The sequence below is a fragment of the Anomaloglossus baeobatrachus genome, chromosome 12, assembly GCF_048569485.1.
Source record: "Anomaloglossus baeobatrachus isolate aAnoBae1 chromosome 12, aAnoBae1.hap1, whole genome shotgun sequence".
Taxonomy (NCBI): Eukaryota; Metazoa; Chordata; class Amphibia; order Anura; family Aromobatidae; genus Anomaloglossus; species Anomaloglossus baeobatrachus.
Window position 1 is genome coordinate 88,082,245 of NC_134364.1, and position 21,446 is coordinate 88,103,690.

Genomic DNA, 21,446 nt, shown 5'->3' on the forward strand with positions numbered 1-21,446 from the left:
GGGGGGATCGGCGTGTCCACTATCCATGCACCACAGACCAGGCAGGATATGTACCTCTTTATTACCTCTTTATTTTCCAGTTCTGGCTTGGGTGGAAACCATCAGCAAGTTGCCTACCTGCTGTTGACAGAGCTGACTTCACTTCTAGCATTTTCCACCTTTTAGTATCATCTACGTTCAGGTCCTGGTGGTTCTGGATTTATAGTACAATGTGCAGAAATGGCAATTAACCTGCTTGTTGATGGTTTCCAGTTATCAAAGAAATCTGCGATCACCCTACTACCCTCAACCAAGCAAGATTTGTCCTCTCCATAGTTAGATCTTCCAGTTTTTTTTTTTTTTGTTTTTTTTTTAGAAAACTTCGCCTCTGTCCCCCCCTCTCCCCGGAGTTGCCCTTTACAATCTTGAGAATCGGTCACTGTTCTGCAGAAGGCTCCACATCGAGTCTCGTCAGTGTTCATACACTGTCCTGGGGAGCTGTTATCATCACAGTCCTGCCCAAAAAAATGGCGGGTAAGCCTTTTCTACAGATCATTGCTCTTCCTTAGCAGTAGCTTCTTCTTCCTTCTCCTCACCCTGCATCTTCCTGGAGAAAAATCCCAACTACAGGAAGAAAAAGAAATAAAAAGTGTAATTAGGGCAGTACTCCAGCCGGCCACTGGGTGGCAGCACAATCAGCGCCACCAACCACCACTACTGCAGTGTCATCTAGTGGTAAATGATAATTGTACTATGGTGGCACCAGAGCAACCATTCACCAGCTACTACTGCGAATTACAGTATAACCTGTCATCTAGCAGCCACTTGATGGCGCCATTGTGCAGCCTATCACTCACCACTATGTGGCGCTTCTAATTCTGTCATCTGAACCTCCATTATGTACTTTGGAGGATTTTTGTTTTACCTTCCATAGGATAAAGATGATCAGCGCCAGGAGGAGGAGACCCCCGATAACACTTCCAATGAGGATCCATAGGGACAGCGGGAGGAGGACCGGCTGCAGCAGTTCTAAGATGCTCTAAAAAGAAGTCACCAGAAATGTCCTTATCTGTAGAGGTACATAAGGTACTGTCTGCAGCCACCACTAGAGGGAGCTCCCTGTATACAGAGATACATCATAAGATCCTGTCTGCAGCCACCACTAGAGGGAGCTCCCTGTATACAGAGATACATCATAAGATCCTGTCTGCAGCCACCACTAGGGGGAGCTCCCTGTATACAGAGATACATCATAAGATCCTGTCTGCAGCCACCACTAGAGGGAGCTCCCTGTATACAGAGATACATCATAAGATCCTGTCTGCAGCCACCACTAGAGGGAGCTCCCTGTATACAGAGATACATCATAAGATCCTGTCTGCAGCCACCACTAGGGGGAGCTCCCTGTATACAGAGATACATCATAAGATCCTGTCTGCAGCCACCACTAGAGGGAGCTCCCTGTATACAGAGATACATCATAAGATCCTGTCTGCAGCCACCACTAGAGGGAGCTCCCTGTATACAGAGATACATGATAAGATCCTGTCTGCAGCCACCACTAGAGGGAGCTCCCTGTATACAGAGATACATCATAAGATCCTGTCTGCAGCCACCACTAGAGGGAGCTCCCTGTATACAGAGATACATCATAAGATCCTGTCTGCAGCCACCACTAGGGGGAGCTCCCTGTATACAGAGATACATGATAAGATCCTGTCTGCAGTCACCACTAGGGGGAGCTCCCTGTATACAGAGATACATCATAAGATCCTGTCTGCAGCCACCACTAGAGGGAGCTCCCTGTATACAGAGATACACGATAATATTCTGTCTGCAGCCACCACTAGAGGGAGCTCCCTGTATACAGAGATACACGATAATATTCTGTCTGCAGCCACCACTACAGGGAGCTCCCTGTATACAGAGATACACGATAATATTCTGTCTGCAGCCACCACTAGGGGGAGCTCCCTGTATACAGAGATACATCATAAGATCCTGTCTGCAGCCACCACTAGAGGGAGCTCCCTGTATACAGAGATACATCATAAGATCCTGTCTGCAGCCACCACTAGAGGGAGCTCCCTGTATACAGAGATACATCATAAGATCCTGTCTGCAGCCACCTCTAGGGGGAGCTCCCTGTATACAGAGATACATGATAAGATCCTGTCTGCAGTCACCACTAGGGGGAGCTCCCTGTATACAGAGATACATCATAAGATCCTGTCTGCAGCCACCACTAGAGGGAGCTCCCTGTATACAGAGATACACGATAATATTCTGTCTGCAGCCACCACTAGAGGGAGCTCCCTGTATACAGAGATACACGATAATATTCTGTCTGCAGCCACCACTACAGGGAGCTCCCTGTATACAGAGATACACGATAATATTCTGTCTGCAGCCACCACTAGGGGGAGCTCCCTGTATACAGAGATACATCATAAGATTCTGCCTGCAGCCACCACTAGAGGGAGCTCCCTGTATACAGAGATACATGATAATATTCTGTCTGCAACCACCACTAGGGGGAGCTCCCTGTATATAGAGACACATGATAATATTCTGTCTGCAACCACCACTAGGGGGAGCTCCCTGTATACAGAGATACATCATAAGATTCTGCCTGCAGCCACCACTAGAGGGAGCTCCCTGTATACAGAGATACATGATAATATTCTGTCTGCAGCCACCACTAGGGGGAGCTCCCTGTATACAGAGATACATGATAATATTCTGTCTGCAGCCACCACTAGGGGGAGCTCCCTGTATACAGAGATACACGATAATATTCTGTCTGCAGCCACCACTAGAGGGAGCTCCCTGTATACAGAGATACATGATAATATTCTGCCTGCAGCCACCACTAGAGGGAGCTCCCTGTATACAGAGATACATGATAATATTCTGTCTTCAGTCACAACTAGGGGGAGCTCCCTGTATACAGAGATACATGATAATATTCTGTCTGCAGCCACCACTAGGGGGAGCTCCCTGTATACAGAGATACATGATGATAATCTGTCTGCAGCCACCACTAGGGGGAGCTCCCTGTATACAGAGATGCATGATAATATCCTGTCTGCAGCCTTCATTAGGGAGAGCTCCCTGTATACAGAGATACATGATAATATCCTGTCTGCAGTCACCACTAGGGGGAGCTCCTTGTATACAGAGATACATGATAAGATTATGTCTGCAGCCACCACTAGGGGGAGCTCCCTGTATACAGAGATACATGATAAGATTGTCTGCAGCCACCACTAGGGGGAGCTCCCTGTATACAGAGATACATGATAATATTCTGCCTGCAGCCACCACTATGGGGAGCTCTCTGTATACAGAGATACATAAGATCCTGTCTGCAGCCACCACTAGGGGGAGCTCTCTGTATACAGAGATACATAAGATCCTGTCTGCAGCCACCACTATGGGGAGCTCTCTGTATACAGAGATACATAAGATCCTGTCTGCAGCCACCACTAGGGGGAGCTCCCTGTATACAGAGATACATGATAAGATCCTGTCTGCAGCCACCACTAGGGGGAGCTCCCTGTATACAGATATACATGATAATATTCTGCCTGCAGCCACCACTATGGGGAGCTCTCTGTATACAGAGATACATAAGATCCTGTCTGCAGCCACCACTAGGGGGAGCTCCCTGTATACAGAGATACATGATAAGATCCTGTCTGCAGCCACCACTAGGGGGAGCTCCCTGTATACAGATATACATGATAAGATCCTGTCTGCAGCCACCACTAGGGGGAGCTCCCTGTATACAGATATACATGATAAGATCCTGTCTGCAGTCACCACTAGGGGGAGCTCCCTGTATACAGAGATACATAAGATCCTGTCTGCAGCCACCACTAGGGGGAGCTCCCTGTATACAGAGATACATGATAAGATCCTGTCTTCAGTCACCACTAGGGGGAGCTCCCTTCATACAGATATACATGATAAGATCCTGTCTGCAGCCACCACTAGGGGGAGCTCCCTGTATACAGAGATACATGATAAGATCCTGTCTGCAGTCACCACTAGGGGGAGCTCCCTTCATACAGATATACATGATAAGATCCTGCCTGCAGCCACCACTAGGGGAAGCTCCCTGTATACAGAGATACATGATAAGATCCTGCCTGCAGTCACCACTAGGGGGAGCTCCCTGTATACAGAGATACACAAGATCCTGCCTGCAGCCACCACTAGGGGGAGCTCCCTGTATACAGAGATACATGATAAGATCCTGCCTGCAGTCACCACTAGGGGGAGCTCCCTGTATACAGAGATACATGATAAGATCCTGCCTGCAGCCACCACTAGGGGGAGCTCCCTGTATACAGAGATACATGATAAGATCCTGCCTGCAGTCACCACTAGGGGGAGCTCCCTGTATACAGAGATACATGATAAGATCCTGCCTGCAGCCACCACTAGGGGGAGCTCCCTGTATACAGAGATACATGATAAGATCCTGCCTGCAGTCACCACTAGGGGGAGCTCCCTGTATACAGAGATACATGATAAGATCCTGTCTGCAGCCACCACTAGGGGGAGCTCCCTGTATATAGAGATACATGATAAGATCCTGTCTGCAGCCACCACTAGGGGGAGCTCCCTGTATACAGAGATACATGATAAGATCCTGCCTGCAGTCACCACTAGGGGGAGCTCCCTGTATACAGAGATACATGATAAGATCCTGTCTGCAGCCACCACTAGGGGGAGCTCCCTGTATACAGAGATACATGATAAGATCCTGCCTGCAGTCACCACTAGGGGGAGCTCCCTGTATACAGAGATACATGATAAGATCCTGTCTGCAGCCACCACTAGAGGGAGCTCCCTGTATACAGAGATACATGATAAGATCCTGCCTGCAGTCACCACTAGGGGGAGCTCCCTGTATACAGAGATACATGATAAGATCCTGTCTGCAGCCACCACTAGGGGGAGCTCCCTGTATACAGAGATACATGATAAGATCCTGTCTGCAGCCACCACTAGGGGGAGCTCCCTGTATACAGAGATACATGATAAGATCCTGTCTGCAGCCACCACTAGGGGGAGCTCCCTGTATACAGAGATACATGATAAGATCCTGTCTGCAGCCACCACTAGGGGGAGCTCCCTGTATACAGAGATACATGATAAGATCCTGTCTGCAGCCACCACTAGGGGGAGCTCCCTGGAGGTTCAGCCCCATCCCTCCCCCACCCTCAGTTACCTCCGTCCTATGTTTTGCACCATCTGTAAATAGGGCTCCATCTTCTTTTATGTCCAGGAAGAATTCGCTGATCACTTTCACCGACCGAAACTTTGCCTGTAAAACAAGTCATTGGTGTGGACTACAAGCCCCAGCCAGTCATGTGGTTACATTAGTGATGAGGAGCGGACGCCATTACTCCTCGATCCCTTATAAAGCCGCGATTGATGGACAGTCAGATCCGGTTCTGTCCCCGGAGACGTGAGATCATTACATCCGGCAGGACAATGGGCGGCTTGTTACTGACAGAGACTGCGACCCTGCACATATTCCACCACTGACCTCCCTGCAGAGTGTCGCGCCTGCTATACAGTGATATCTGCTGCAGACTATGGTGCTCTTACGTTGGTAAAGAAGTGGTTGTGGATGACCCGGAGGACGGAGAGGTCAGAGTTCTTCTCCAGCGCTGGGATGCGGCAGGTGATGGTCTGGCACCAGCTGTTGCTGCAATTCTGATTATTGGGGTGCAGAGGCAAGAGGACATTATTCATGATTGCAGACCCCCCCCAGCACACTCCTCCTGAAACACTCTGTGCTGCTTTGTGTAAGTCTGTCTCACCAGTATACTGGTATGGGCCAGATCTTCGGGATGGAATGGCACCATGGCGGTTCTGGATCGGGTCATATTGGACACCATGCAGATGACCTGTGGGCACAGAGCGGAGACCGATCAGCGTAGCCCCCTCCCCATAGTGTCCCGGCTGTGACATCATCACCCCCTCCCCATAGTGTCCCGGCTGTGACATCATCACCCCCTCCCCATAGTGTCCCGGCTGTGACATCATCTCCCCCTCCCCATAGTGTCCTGGCTGTGACATCATCACCCCCTCCCCATAGTGTCCCGGCTGTGACATCATCTCCCCCTCCCCATAGTGTCCAAACTCTGTGACATCATCTCCCCCTCCCCATAGTGTCCCGGCTGTGACATCATCTCCCCCTCCCCATAGTGTCCAAACTCTGTGACATCATCTCCCCCTCCCCATAGTGTCCCGGCTGTGACATCATCACCCCCTCCCCATAGTGTCCCGGCTGTGACATCATCTCCCCCTCCCCATAGTGTCCAAACTCTGTGACATCATCTCCCCCTCCCCATAGTGTCCAAACTCTGTGACATCATCACCCCCTCCCCATAGTGTCCCGGCTGTGACATCATCACCCCCTCCCCATAGTGTCCAAACTCTGTGACATCATCTCCCCCTCCCCATAGTGTCCAAACTCTGTGACATCATCTCCCCCTCCCCATAGTGTCCAAACTCTGTGACATCATCTCCCCCTCCCCATAGTGTCCAAACTCTGTGACATCATCTCCCCCTCCCCATAGTGTCCCGGCTGTGACATCATCATTCCCTCCCCATTGTGTCCAAACTCTGTGACATCAACACCCCCTCCCCATAGTGTCCCGGCTGTGACATCATCACCCCCTCCCCATAGTGTCCCGGCTGTGACATCATCACCCCCTCCCCATAGTGTCCCGGCTGTGACATCATCACCCCCTCCCCATAGTGTCCCGGCTGTGACATCATCACCCTCTCCCCATAGTGTCCTGGCTGTGACATCATCACCCCCTCCCCATAGTGTCCCGGCTGTGACATCACCCCCTCCACATAGTGTCCCGGCTGTGACATCATCTCCCCCTCCCCATAGTGTCCAAACTCTGTGACATCATCTCCCCCTCCCCATAGTGTCCAAACTCTGTGACATCATCTCCCCCTCCCCATAGTGTCCAAACTCTGTGACATCATCTCCCCCTCCCCATAGTGTCCCGGCTGTGACATCATCATTCCCTCCCCATAGTGTCCAAACTCTGTGACATCAACACCCCCTCCCCATAGTGTCCCGGCTGTGACATCATCACCCCCTCCCCATAGTGTCCCGGCTGTGACATCATCACCCCCTCCCCATAGTGTCCTGGCTGTGACATCATCACCCCCTCCCCATAGTGTCCTGGCTGTGACATCATCACCCCCTCCCCATAGTGTCCTGGCTGTGACATCATCACCCCCTCCCCATAGTGTCCTGGCTGTGACTCCCATCTTACATCATCAGCGGATATGATCCTGGACACCGACATGAAGTACAGGCCCCCGTAGCCCAGGGCTGGCGAGTGGATGTGAAGCAACACATTGTGTAAGGGATAACAGTCAGCATACTGCACCTGGAGATAGAGAAAGGGACGAACGGGATTAAAGGGGCGCACACCGTATTATTAAATGGGAGCCCTGTACACAGTCTTATTACAGGTTAAAACACAATGATACTGGCGGGGTCTCCGCTCACATGATCCTCTCTTCATGTGGTCTGGGGTCTGTATTAGTTTAGGGATCTGATTTGGGGTCTGTATTAGTTTAGGGGTCTGGTCTGGGGACTGTATTAGTTTAGGGGTCTGGGATCTATATTAGTTTAGGGGTCTGGTCTGGGGTCTGTATTGGTTTAGGGGTCTGGGCTCTATTAGTTTAGGGGTTTGGTCTGGGGTCTGTATTGGTTTAGGGGTCTGGGGTCTGTATTGGTTTAGGGGTCTGGTCTGGGGTCTGTATTAGTTTAAGGGTCTGGTCTGGGGTGTGTATTAGTTTAGGGGTTTGGTCTGGGGTCTGTATTGGTTTAGGGGTCTGGTTTGGGGTCTGTATTAGTTTAGGGGTTTGGTCTGGGGTCTGTATTGGTTTAGGGGTCTGGGGTCTGTATTAGTTTAGGGGTCTGGTCTGGGGTCTGTATTAGTTTAGGGGTTTGGTCTGGGGTCTGTATTAGTTTAGGGATCTGGTTTAGGGTTTCTATTACTTTAGGGGTCTGGTCTGGGGACTGTATTAGTTTAGGGGTCTGGTCTGGGGTCTGTATTAGTTTAGGGGTCTGGGGTCTGTATTGGTTTAGGGGTCTGGGGTCTGTATTGGTTTAGGGGTCTGGTCTGGGCTCTTAAATTAGGGGTCTGGGGTCTGTATTAGTTTAGGGGTCTGGTCTGGGGTCTGTATTAGTTTAGGGGTTTGGTCTGGGGTCTGTATTAGTTTAGGGGTCTGGGGTCTGTATTGGTTTAGGGGTCTGGGGTCTGTATTGGTTTAGGCGTCTGGTCTGGGCTCTGTATTAGTTTAGGGGTCTGGTTTGGGGTCTGTATTAGTTTAGGGGTCTGGTCTGGGGTCTGTATTGGTTTAGGGGTTTTGTCTGGGGTCTGTATTAGTTTAGGGGTCTGGTTTAGGGTTTGTATTACTTTAGGGATCTGGTTTAGGGTTTGTATTACTTTAGGGGTTTGGTCTGGGCTCTGTATTAGTTTAGGGGTTTGGTCTGGGGTCTGTATTAGTTTAGGGGTCTGTTCTGGGGTCTGTATTAGTTTAGGGGTCTGTTCTGGGGTCTGTATTAGTTTAGGGGTCTGTTCTGGGGTCTGTATTAGTTTAGGGGTCTGGTCTGGGGTCTGTATTAGTTTAGGGGTCTGGTCTGGGGTCTGTATTAGTTTGGGGGTTTGGTCTGGGATCTGTATTGGTTTAGGGGTCTGGTCTGGGCTCTGTATTAGTTTAGGGGTTTGGTCTGGGGTCTGTATTAGTTTAGGGGTCTGGTCTGGGCTCTGTATTAGTTTAGGGGTTTGGTCTGGGGTCTGTATTAGTTTAGGGGTCTGGTCTGGGCTCTGTATTAGTTTAGGGGTTTGGTCTGGGGTCTGTATTAGTTTAGGGGTCTGGTCTGGGCTCTGTATTAGTTTAGGGGTTTGGTCTGGGGTCTGTATTAGTTTAGGGGTTTGGTCTGGGGTCTGTATTAGTTTAGGGGTCTGGTCTGGGGTGTGTATTAGTTTAGGGGTCTGGTCTGGGGTCTGTATTAGTTTAGGGGTCTGATCTGGGGTCTGTATTAGTTTAGGGGTTTGGTCTGGGATCTGTATTGGTTTAGGGGTCTGGTCTGGGGTCTGTATTGGTTTAGGGGTCTGGTCTGGGCTCTGTATTAGTTTAGGGGTTTGGTCTGGGATCTGTATTGGTTTAGGGGTCTGGTCTGGGGTCTGTATTGGTTTAGGGGTCTGGGGTCTGTATTAGTTTAGGGGTCTGGTCTGGGGTGTGTATTAGTTTTGGGGTTTGGTCTGGGGTCTGTATTGGTTTAGGGTTCTGGGGTCTGCATTAGTTTAGGGGTCTGGCGTCTGTATTAGTATAGGGGTCTGGTCTGAGGTGTGTATTAGTTTAGGGGTTTGGTCTGGGGTCTGTATTAGTTTAGAGGTCTGGTCTGGGGTATGTATTAGTTTAGAGGTCTGGTCTGGGGTATGTATTAGTTTAGGGGTTTGGTCTGGGGTCTGTATTAGTTTAGGGGTCTGGTCTGGGGTGTGTATTGGTTTAGGGGTTTGGTTCTGGGGTCTGTATTAGTTTAGGGGTCTGGGGTGTGTATTAGTTTAGGGGTCTGGTCTGGGGTGTGTATTAGTTTAGGGGTTTGGTCTGGGGTCTGTATTAGTTTAGGGGTCTGGGGTGTGTATTAGTTTAGGGGTTTGGTCTGGGGTGTGTATTAGTTTAGGGGTCTGGTCTGGGGTGTGTATTAGTTTAGGGGTTTGGTCTGGGGTCTGTATTAGTTTAGGGGTCTGGGGTGTGTATTAGTTTAGGGGTCTGGTCTGGGGTGTGTATTAGTTTAGGGGTCTGGTCTGGGGTCTATATTAGTTTAGCGGTGAGGTCTGGTCTGAAGTCTGTAGGAAGAACAATGTTTTTAAGCGTGGGGTGCAGTTTGCTCAATGACCACTGAGTGGCAGCATGTACCACATCACTGCTCATTAGATTTCGGTATATATTATTAAGGATTTAATATGATGGAGGGGCTTTCACCACAATATGCAGCCCCCTGCAGGGTCCTATCAGTCTAGTAGAGGGGCTGGGCTATTTTCGGGGCTGTATGGCACTGTTTTGCTCTGATGTAATCACCACCTGCGCCCATCCCCCATTACCTTGAATTTGGTTATAAACTCCGGGCCGGGCTCCTGGGTGGGTAACAGGACGGGTTGGACCTCATAGCGGTTCAGACTGGATTCGCTGCAAAGAAAAGCAATGTCAGTGTAAGCTGTAGAGCTGCACCCGGAAGATGGCAGAATTGTGAATGCTGCTCTATAGTACATTTTCTTCAGGTTACTTTGTGGGGTTTTGAGCTTTGTGTAACTACAATTCCCAGCATGCCCTGAGGCTCTCCTCACCTGTGGATGAACAATTCAGGGAGGTATCGGATGTGAGCGCTGAGCTGCACCAGGTTGTCGTGAAGAGTCTCGTCTAGTTCAGTGTTATCACTGGCAGAGAAGAAAAGGGTAAGTCTGCAGCCGACCCTGGCTCCCTCAGAGCGCCCCATACTGGCTGGCAGAGACCACCTCGAACCCCCGCAGAGTGTCCCCATACCTGCTGGCTGAACCCACCCCGGCCCTCCGTAGTGCGTCCCCATACCTGCTGGTAATACCCACCCCGGCCCGGCCCCGCCCCCACAGTGCGCCCCCATTCCTGCTGGTAGACTCCACCCCTGCCTGGACCCCATAGAGCGCCCCCTTACCTGCAGGTGGACCCCACCATAGATCAGCTTCCCACATAGCTCCCCCATACCTGCTGGTAGAGCTCACCCTGGCCCAGCCCTTGAACAGTGCCCCCTTACCTGCTGGCAGAGAGTCTAATCTGCACCCTATTCAGGAGACTGGTACAGCTGTACTCCAACTCAAGGACGAACGACACCTACAGAGGAAGATGGGTTACAACTCAGACCGCTGCCGCCCCCATAGCAACCCCCAAATCTTACCGTGGCCATAGATCTGAGGACAGGATAACTGACGCTGCAGGAGCGGGTGTTGGGAGACAGCGAGGTACACTCCACCTTCCCTTGAGCATCGCCCTAAAACGAGAAGAGAAATGATGTCATCACCACAATATTACATCATTGTATTACATCCCAAGCTGCAGATCTAACCCAGGCCTATGTGATAATGAGTCTTGTATCTAATACTATCCTGTGTGATAATGAGCTGTGTATCTAATCCTATTCTATGTGATACTGCGAGGTAGCCGCTTACTTTGCTGTAGACACTCGAGAAGAGGAGGTTCCTGGAGAACCAGACCTTCAGGCTGGTATTGTAGGAGTTCTCCCTGCGGTTCTCTACCTCAATCTCCACCGACACCTTCTTCCGATCCCTATGGACTATTGTGGGTTCATCTCTGAAGTCAAAGAAGAGAAATAATAGAAAGTTCCAGTCATAGAAAATGGTGATCAGAAGCAGGAGCTTGGCGTTACTGGGCAGCGGCTCACCGGGTGCCATTGATGTCCATATGAGCCCGGAGGGACAAGTCTGTGATGCACTCATTGTCGTCACCACAGTCCTTGAAGAAAGGAACCTGAAAACAAAGGGAAAGGAAAACTTGGAGAATGTTCTAGATTTCCCTTGGGGGAGGTTCTAGATAATGACTCTCACCAGTCTTTTCACAGAAGTTGGACATCGCTCATCAAGAACAGGGCTGGACTCCGTGTCACTCAGGTTAAAGCGGAGATGGACACCAATGGGTCTCAGATAGTCAACAGTGTCCTGAAAGTAAGAGTAGTTTTATGGGTGCACGTGTCATCGATGGTCTGTCAGGTATTCTGGAGCTCCAGGGACTTTAGAAGTTTCTCACGCATCGCCCACTTGGGTCAGAAGAGGCATCATGGTCACCTAACGCCTATAGTACCCTACACATACAGACACTGGGGGCAACAATATGATGGGCTTGACCCATAGGCTGTTCGAAGACCATTGAATCTCAGCTGGATCTTGATATTCTCCGAGAGTCAAGTTAATTCCTCAGAAGAGTCAATATGGCTTACAGCGAGGTCCTCCTCCTCGGCTTAGCTAACACTCACAATGACATGGAATCCAATGTTCATGCAGGTCACTTTCCCCGTGGATACTCGAACTCGTTTGCTTAGTAGTTTTTGGAAATTGTCATCAAATACGGCACGAGGGGTGACCTTCCGATCATCCAGAGACAGATTATAATGGAGTCCTGCGAAAATGATGAAAGATTCCTGGTAATTGTTATGGGTGAGTCAACGAGAGTTTGATTTTGTCGATGACCGTTAGTTACTGACCAAATCGGCTATCCCATTTGCCAGGGGATTTGGAGTTGACGGAAAAGCAGACAGTGATGTTCAGGCAGACGGACTCCTTGCCTTGTCTTAGGCAATTCTTCTGAAGAAGGTTGATTGTAGTAGGGGATACCTGCAATGTAGCGTTCACTCGAACAATGCTCCGAGATCTGGGGGAGGCAAGCTGACCATAGTTATGTCTGACCCACGACCCAAAAATCTCAACTCATCTCCATCCTGACACGCAAACATAGCACCCCATCTCCGATTCAACTCCCCAGACACCCCACCCCATCAACGACCCACCACCCTAACACCACTCACCATGTCCAACAAACCACCCAAACATCACACCACACCTCCTACCCACCACCTAAATATCCCACTCTATCTCTGACCCACTACCTAAAGATACCACCCCATCTCACATCCACCACCTAAAGATCTCACCCCATCTCCGACCCACCACACAATCATTGCACCCCATCTCTAACCCACCACTTAAATATCCCACCTCATCTCCAGCCCACCACCTAAAGATCCCACCCTATCTCTTACTCATTACCCAAACATTCCACCCCATCTCCGACTCATCAGCCAAACATCACACCCCATCTTCAACCCACCATCCAAACATTACAGCCCCATCTACAACCCACTACTCAAACATAACACTTCATCTCCAACCCACTACCCAAAAATGTCACCCCATCTCCTACCCACCACCCATCCATACCTCAACATGATGACTGCTCCTTGGCTGCCGATGGTCAAATCCCCCAACCCATCACCATCTAGGTCCATCTGAGCACTCACGCTGCGACCAAAATATGTGAGTCCATGATGGAAAGAGGCAGAATCTATTCTCTGACAACATAAGAGGATTCCTATTATCTCTCATTAAACGAGAATTCACTTATTTTCATCTGCCATATTAAGCTTGCCCCATACCTGTTTATAAGCCGGTAGGACAGTATTGCGGTACCCATGGTAGATATACACAGCCCCCCGGTGGTTATCCTCAAGTGGTGCCCCAATTACTACATCATTGAAGCCATCGTGGTTGAGATCCGGAGCGATTGCCATGGAGTAGCCAAAGCGAGAGTCCTGGACTCTGCGGTCTGAGTGCATTGTGCCGTTCTGGGTTAGGAGGACCTATTATGGAAAAATAGACGACACCTGAAAGAGAGGCAGAAACTCTGCCACAGAGTTTCTGGAGGGGTGAGGCGACAACTGCAGATAGTCCTTAGAGGGACTCTTCATACACTGGTCCTACAGGACGGGATATGATTGAGTCAAGAAGGCAGAACCATGACCAATGTCTGGGACAATCAATTATTGCCGTGGTGCACCCCCTTATTTTAGCCTCACCTGCTCCACTAAGTACACTCCCTCATTTTGGCTTTACCCCCTCATTTTTGCATTACTACATCTGGCTGTCAATCCCTCTCATTTGTCTTTACCTGCTTCACCTGGTGCTCCCCCTCATTTGGCCTTTCCACCTCCACCTGTGTTTCCCCTCATTTTAGTCTTCCAGCCTCCACCTGGTGCTCCCTTATTTTGGCGTTACCTTCTCCACCTAATGCTCCCCCTCATTTAGAGCCTTACCTTCCCCAACTGGTGTCCCTCCTAACTTTTGCATTATTGCCTCTACCTGGTGCTCCTTATTAATTTATCTGTACCTGCCTCACCTGGTGCTTCCCCTTATTTTGGCCTTACCAGCTCCAACTGATGCTCCCCATATTTTGGCCTTATCTCCTCCACCTGATGTGCCCCCTCATTTTGGTCTTACTTCCTCCACCTGGTGCTCCCTTCTTTTAGCCTTACCTGCTCCACCTGGTGTGCCCTCTCATTTTTGCCTTACTGACTCCACCTGGTGCTCCCCTTCATTTTGGCTTTACTTCCTCCATCTGGGGCCTATCCTTCTTTTTGCCTTAGTGTCTCCACCTGATGCGCCCCCTCGTTTTGTCTTACCATCTCCACCTGGTGCTCCCCCTGATTTAGCCTTACCACCTACACCTGGTGCTCCCCCTTATTATCCTTACCACCTCCACCTGGTGCCCCTACTCATTTTGCCTTACCACCTCCACCTGGTACTCCCACTCATTTTGGCCTTACTGCCTCCACCTGGAGCGCCCACTCATTTTGCCTTACCGCCTCCACCCGCTCGGCCTCCTTATTTTAACTGTACCTGCCCCACCCGGTAGATATAAACACGTCCGGTCTCTTTATGATGGTGTCCAAGAAACATAGGGGCAGCCACCAGTAAAACATCTGTGATCCCGTCCCCATTGATGTCCAGTGGGCACACCTCACTGCCAAAGTAGGAGCCGATCTGTAGGGACAAACATGGTGGAGAGAATCATGGTGGAGTAACAACTAACCCCAGTCTAGAAGCCTCGTTCCTCACCTGTTCCCCCACTAATGCCTGAGAGATGGTGACGTTGCCTTTCCTGGACATCTCAAACAGAATGACCTTCCCCTTGTGCTTGAATCGGGGGGCCCCGGCAATGTACACAGTCTTCCCACTGCGCAAGGTTATGGATGATACAGTGTAACCTGAGGATCAAAAAATCTAATTCTCAAACAGCGCCGTCTCTGTGCACAGGTCATGTGGTACTACAGCTTAGCCCCATGATTTTCAACACCGCATGGTCGTGTATAATGCCACATTACCCAAATAGGCAGCGTGTTTCTTCATTTTCACGGGGAATTCCTTCTGGAAGGCTGATCGCGGGGGCATAATCCTTCCGGTTGAGGTCTCCTTCAGTACCGCTCCATCCCAGTCGTAAGCGCCGACCGTGCCAAACAAGATGCCGTCCTGCGGAGACCAAGCGGCCACATGTAAAATATTCACACACACCCCAGCCGAAGTGTCGTGATGCCCCTTCGGTCCTCACCTCCAAGATGTGAATGGAGAATCCGATCTGTGACATCTCTAGTTCGAAGGAACTTTCATTCAGCTCGTGAGTGGCTGTGGAAAAGGGACAAGAAGAAAAGGTTAATCCGGTTGGAGGGTGCAGGACCTGCACTGTATATTGGGCCCTCAAAATGGTACCCCCAGAACACAGATAAGATAATGGCGCTGTGTCGCCCACTGGTGGATGGAAGTGGTACTACGCAGTAGTCGAGGAGTCTCCACCTTCCAAGCTGAAAATCCTGTCTCCCAGCGCGTCCACAATGTCGTTGAGCGCAGCCTCGTCCGTCACATTGAAGAAATACTTGTCGTCTGGATCGCTGGCAATGTATTTGATTTCGTTGATGAAGGATTCGGGGTCCTGCTGTTTTCTCATGTAGCTTCCTAGTACCTGAAGGAATAATGGAGAAAGGGTCAGCGGAAAAGGTATGACCCTGATAGTGAGGGAGGATTGTTACACACTGAACGCACCGCGATGGCATAACGGGTTATGTCACGTTTCTCACATTCCGCCAAGGCGAGCGGCAACTCCTCCCCATCATGTGACTCCCCGTCTGTGACTACGATGAGAAGCCGGCTTGCACCTTCCCTTCCCCCGCGTTCTGGACTGAAAGCTTCTGAGCTAAAAGGGGGCGAGAGGGTGTAAAATAATATAAGATACATATATAATTATATACAGGAGATGCCTACACTATACCAGCTTTACATATATAATTACATACAGGAGATTCCCAGGGTATACCAGCTGTACATATATAATTATATACAGGAGATGCCCAGGTTATACCAGCTGTACATATATAAATACATACAGGAGATACCCAGGTTATACCAGCCGTACATACAGTGCCTACAAGTAGTATTCAACCCCCTGCAGATTTAGCAGGTTTACACATTCGGAATTAACTTGGCATTGTGACATTTGGACTGTAGATCAGCCTGGAAGTGTGACATGCACTGCAGCAAAAAAGAATGTTATTTCTTTTTTTATTTTTTTTTTAAATTGTGAAAAGTTTATTCAGAGGGTCATTTATTATTCAACCCCTCAAACCACGAGAATTCTGTTTGGTTCCCCTAAAGTATTAAGAAGTATTTCAGGCACAAAGAACAATGAGCTTCACATGTTTGGATTAATTATCTCTTTTTCCAGCCTTTTTTGACTAATTAAGACCCTCCCCAAACTTGTGAACAGCACTCATACTTGGTCAACATGGGAAAGACAAAGGAGCATTCCAAGGCCATCAGAGACAAGATCGTGGAGGGTCACAAGGCTGGCAAGGGGTACAAAACCCTTTCCAAGGAGTTGGGCCTACCTGTCTCCACTGTTGGGAGCATCATCCGGAAGTGGAAGGCTTATGGAACTACTGTTAGCCTTCCACGGCCTGGACAGCCTTTGAAAGTTTCCACCCGTGCCGAGGCCAGGCTTGTCCGAAGAGTCAAGGCTAACCCAAGGACAACAAGGAAGGAGCTCCGGGAAGATCTCATGGCAGTGGGGACATTGGTTTCAGTCAATACCATTAGTAACATACTCCACCGCAATGGTCTCCGTTCCAGACGAGCCCGTAAGGTACCTTTACTTTCAAAGCGTCATGTCAAGGCTTGTCTACAGTTTGCTCATGATCACTTGGAGGACTCTGAGACGGACTGGTTCAAGGTTCTCTGGTCTGATGAGACCAAGATCGAGATCTTTGGTGCCAACCACACACGTGACGTTTGGAGACTGGATGGCACTGCATACGACCCCAAGAATACCATCCCTACAGTCAAGCATGGTGGTGGCAGCATCATGCTGTGGGGCTGTTTCTCAGCCAAGGGGCCTCGCCATCTGGTCCGCATCCATGGGAAGATGGATAGCACGGCCTACCTGGAGATTTTGGCCAAGAACCTCCGCTCCTCCATCAAGGATCTTAAGATGGGTCGTCATTTCATCTTCCAACAAGACGACCCAAAGCACACAGCCAAGAAAACCAAGGCCTGGTTCAAGAGGGAAAAAATCAAGGTGTTGCAGTGGCCTAGTCAGTCTCCTGACCTTAACCCAATTGAAAACTTGTGGAAGGAGCTCAAGATTAAAGTCCACATGAGACACCCAAAGAACCTAGATAACTTGGAGAAGATCTGCATGGAGGAGTGGGCCAAGATAACTCCAGAGACCTGTGCCGGCCTGATCAGGTCTTATAAAAGACGATTATTAGCTGTTATTGCAAACAAGGGTTATTCCACAAAATATTAAACCTAGGGGTTGAATAATAATTGACCCACACTTTTATGTTGAAAATTTATTAAAATTCAACTGAGCAACATAACTTGTTGGTTTGTAAGATTTATGCATCTGTTAATAAATCCTGCTCTTGTTTGAAGTTTGCAGGCTCTAACTTATTTGCATCTTATCAAACCTGCTAAATCTGCAGGGGGTTGAGTACTACTTGTAGGCACTGTATATAATTATATACAGTAGATGCCAAGGCTATACCAGTTCTACATATATAATTAAATACAGGAGATGCCTAGGCTATACCAGCTGCAAATATACAATTATAAATAGAAAATATCTAGGTTATAGCAGCTATTTCTGGGAAATGTAGCAGGTTGGGAATATCAATTTAATTGCCTGTCCCTTTATTGCCTGCCTTCTTATTGCCTGTCCCTGTATTGCCTGCCTTCTTATTGCCTGTCCCTCTTATTGCCTGTTCCTTTATTGTCTGTCCTTTTTATTATCTGTCGCTCCTATTGCCTGTCACCATTATTGGTTGTCCCTTCACTGCCTGTCCCTTTATTGTTTGTCCCTTTATTGCTTGTTCCTTTATTGCCTGTCCCTGTCGTGGGCGGTCCCCTTTATTGTCTGTCCTTTTTATGGCCTGTCCCCTTTATTGCCTGTCTCTTAATATGCTATCCCTTTTATTGCCTGTCCCACTGATTGCCTGTCCCTTTTATCGCCTGTCCCTTTATTGCCAGTCCTTTTTATGGCCTGTCTCCTTTATTACCTGTCCCTTTTCTTGCCTGTCCGTTTTATTTCCTGTCTCCTTTATTGCCTGCCCCTTTTATCGCCTGTCCCTTTATTGGCTGTCCCTCTTATTGCTTGTCCTTTTACTGCCTGTCCCTCTTATTGCCTTTCCCCTTATTGCTACTCATATTATTGCCTGTTCCTTTTATTGCCTGTTCCTCTTATTGCCTGTCCCTCTTATTGTCTGTCCCTTTGTTGCCTATGTCTATTATTGTCTTTCCCTTTACTGCCTATCCCTCTTATTGCCTGTTCCTTTTTTGCCTGTCCCTCTTACTGCCTACAGTTAGGTCCAGAAATATTTGGACAGTGACACAAGTTTTGTTATTTTAGCTGTTTACAAAAACATGTTCAGAAATACAATTATATATATAATATGGGCTGAAAGTGCACACTCCCAGCTGCAATATGAGAGTTTTCACATCCAAATCGGAGAAAGGGTTTAGGAATCATAGCTCTGTAATGCATAGCCTCCTCTTTTTCAAGGGACCAAAAGTAATTGGACAAGGGACTCTAAGGGCTGCAATTAACTCTGAAGGCGTCTCCCTCGTTAACCTGTAATCAATGAAGTAGTTAAAAGGTCTGGGGTTGATTACAGGTGTGTGGTTTTGCATTTGGAAGCTGTTGCTGTGACCAGACAACATGCGGTCTAAGGAACTCTCAATTGAGGTGAAGCAGAACATCCTGAGGCTGAAAAAAAAGAAAAAATCCATCAGAGAGATAGCAGACATGCTTGGAGTAGCAAAATCAACAGTCGGGTACATTCTGAGAAAAAAGGAATTGACTGGTGAGCTTGGGAACTCAAAAAGGCCTGGGCGTCCACGGATGACAACAGTGGTGGATGATCGCCGCATACTTTCTTTGGTGAAGAAGAACCCGTTCACAACATCAACTGAAGTCCAGAACACTCTCAGTGAAGTAGGTGTATCTGTCTCTAAGTCAACAGTAAAGAGAAGACTCCATGAAAGTAAATACAAAGGGTTCACATCTAGATGCAAACCATTCATCAATTCCAAAAATAGACAGGCCAGAGTTAAATTTGCTGAAAAACACCTCATGAAGCCAGCTCAGTTCTAGAAAAGTATTCTATGGACAGATGAGACAAAGATCAACCTGTACCAGAATGATGGGAAGAAAAAAGTTTGGAGAAGAAAGGGAACGGCACATGATCCAAGGCACACCACATCCTCTGTAAAACATGGTGGAGGCAACGTGATGGCATGGGCATGCATGGCTTTCAATGGCACTGGGTCACTTGTGTTTATTGATGACATAACAGCAGACAAGAGTAGCCGGATGAATTCTGAAGTGTACCGGGATATACTTTTAGCCCAGATTCAGCCAAATGCCGCAAAGTTGATCGGACGGCGCTTCATAGTACAGATGGACAATGACCCCAAGCATACAGCCAAAGCTACCCAGGAGTTCATGAGTGCAAAAAAGTGGAACATTCTGCAATGGCCAAGTCAATCACCAGATCTTAACCCAATTGAGCATGCATTTCACTTGCTCAAATCCAGACTTAAGACGGAAAGACCCACAAACAAGCAAGACCTGAAGGCTGCGGCTGTAAAGGCCTGGCAAAACATTAAGAAGGAGGAAACCCAGCGTTTGGTAATGTCCATGGGTTCTTGACTTAAGGCAGTGATTGCCTCCAAAGGATTCGCAACAAAACATTGAAAATAAAAATATTTTGTTTGGGTTTGGTTTATTTGTCCAATTACTTTTGACCTCCTAAAATGTGGAGTGTTTGTAAAGAAATGTGTACAATTCCTACAATTTCTATCAGATATTTTTGTTCAAACCTTCAAATTAAACGTTACAATCTGCACTTGAATTCTGTTGTAGAGATTTCATTTCAAATCCAATGTGGTGGCATGCAGAGCCCAACTCGCCAAAATTGTGTCACTGTCCAAAGATTTCTGGACCTAACTGTATCTCTTTATTGCCTGTCCCCTTATTTCCTGCCTCTTTATTGCCTATCCCTTTATTGTCTATCCCTTATATTGCCTGTCCCTCTTATTGTCTGCCCTTCTTATTGCCTGTCCCTCTTATTGCCTGCCCCTCTAATTGCCCGCTCTTCTCATTGCCTGCCCCTCTTATTGCCTGTCTGTCTTATTGCCTGTCCCTTTATTGCTTGTCCATGTTATTGCCTGTCCCACTTATTGCCTGTTCCTCTTACTGCCTGTCCCTCTTAGTGCCTGTCCCTTTATTGCCTGTCCCTTTATTGTCTATCCCTATTATTGTGTGTCGCCCTGGACAAGCCAGGGGACACAGGTAACAACACACACACACACCCACCCCCAGCAGTTCACAGCAGACATCCCCAAAGTGACCTGCTTTCTGCCTCGGGCTCAGACTGACACACCAGGTGGGCGGAGTCAGGAGATGGAGGCGCCCACCCAGGAGTTAGCTGGCCTGAGGCAGGAAACAAGCCCAGTCAAGTCCTAGGAGAGGAAGAGAGAAGGTCTGCAGAGAGGCAGACATAGCCAGGGGCCTAGGTTGGAGCCTAGGGCCTCGTACAGAGAGTCCGGCAGACGGTAGTGGCCGTCTGCAGGGAGCCGGGGAGACAGCTGGTGGAACCGCAGGTAGCCGGGGCTGGGCGGTGGCCCACCGGTACTGAACCGGGGAGCCAGCTGGAAGCCGGAACGCAGGAGGAGGGTGCACTGAGGCGAAAGAAAGGACTTATCCCACTAAACTGGGTCAGGGGAGAAACAACAACAGCGACCGTCCGAGGGACCCGTCCAACCAGCCGTTTGTTTACCGAGAACTGTGTCGTGTTTACTGGCTGAGTGAGTACCTCCGTGCCGTGCGGCACAGCGCTGCCCCTGCACCTCCACAGGCCCCATAGCCCGCCTGTCCACCATCCCAACTCCATCACTGGGCCCCGGGATCACCAACCCCACCCACGGAGGGGCAACACAACAACTGGCTGCTCCACACCATCACTCCCGGGATCCCCAGCCAGAGCAGCGGTGGTGCACACTCAATCACCACAACCGTGGGTGGCGTCACGGACAATCAACAATCCCCTCACCCAAACCCCCTTTCACTCACGGGCGAGGAGCGCCGCTAGAGTCCCCGGGATCCGGCCCATCGCTCGAGCCACCGAGCAGCAGCAGGCCGCGGCAGCCGCGGCAGCCGGACCCGAGCAGTGGGAGAGCGCGGCGTCCCCTCCTCCGCCCGCGACAATTGTCTGTCCCTTTACTGCCTATCCCTCTTATTGCCTGTTCCTTTATTGC

The 21,446-nt window shown here is 49.2% G+C and overlaps 1 protein-coding gene across 2 annotated transcripts in view; it reads right to left on the reverse strand.

Annotated features, from left to right (window-relative positions):
- Nucleotides 1-44: 44 nt before the first annotated feature.
- Nucleotides 45-21,446, reverse strand: part of ITGA10 (integrin subunit alpha 10) — a 71,359-nt gene continuing 49,957 nt past the window's right edge. The window contains exons 8-30 of one of the 2 annotated variants that reach the window (XM_075330643.1): nt 15,678-15,828; nt 15,432-15,597; nt 15,190-15,263; nt 14,966-15,110; nt 14,700-14,848; nt 14,481-14,624; nt 13,241-13,444; nt 13,026-13,156; nt 12,293-12,459; nt 12,065-12,207; nt 11,640-11,750; nt 11,477-11,562; nt 11,244-11,385; nt 10,973-11,065; nt 10,832-10,908; nt 10,389-10,478; nt 10,146-10,230; nt 7,299-7,415; nt 5,820-5,906; nt 5,605-5,712; nt 5,222-5,317; nt 905-1,018; nt 45-603 (exon numbers count right to left, since the gene is read on the reverse strand). In XM_075330643.1, the coding sequence (XP_075186758.1) occupies nt 532-603; nt 905-1,018; nt 5,222-5,317; nt 5,605-5,712; nt 5,820-5,906; nt 7,299-7,415; nt 10,146-10,230; nt 10,389-10,478; nt 10,832-10,908; nt 10,973-11,065; nt 11,244-11,385; nt 11,477-11,562; nt 11,640-11,750; nt 12,065-12,207; nt 12,293-12,459; nt 13,026-13,156; nt 13,241-13,444; nt 14,481-14,624; nt 14,700-14,848; nt 14,966-15,110; nt 15,190-15,263; nt 15,432-15,597; nt 15,678-15,828 (2,752 nt within the window). In that variant the 3' untranslated portion in view covers nt 45-531. The remainder of the gene's footprint in view (nt 604-904; nt 1,019-5,221; nt 5,318-5,604; nt 5,713-5,819; nt 5,907-7,298; nt 7,416-10,145; nt 10,231-10,388; nt 10,479-10,831; nt 10,909-10,972; nt 11,066-11,243; nt 11,386-11,476; nt 11,563-11,639; nt 11,751-12,064; nt 12,208-12,292; nt 12,460-13,025; nt 13,157-13,240; nt 13,445-14,480; nt 14,625-14,699; nt 14,849-14,965; nt 15,111-15,189; nt 15,264-15,431; nt 15,598-15,677; nt 15,829-21,446) is intronic. The other variant, XM_075330644.1, reaches the window with a different exon arrangement.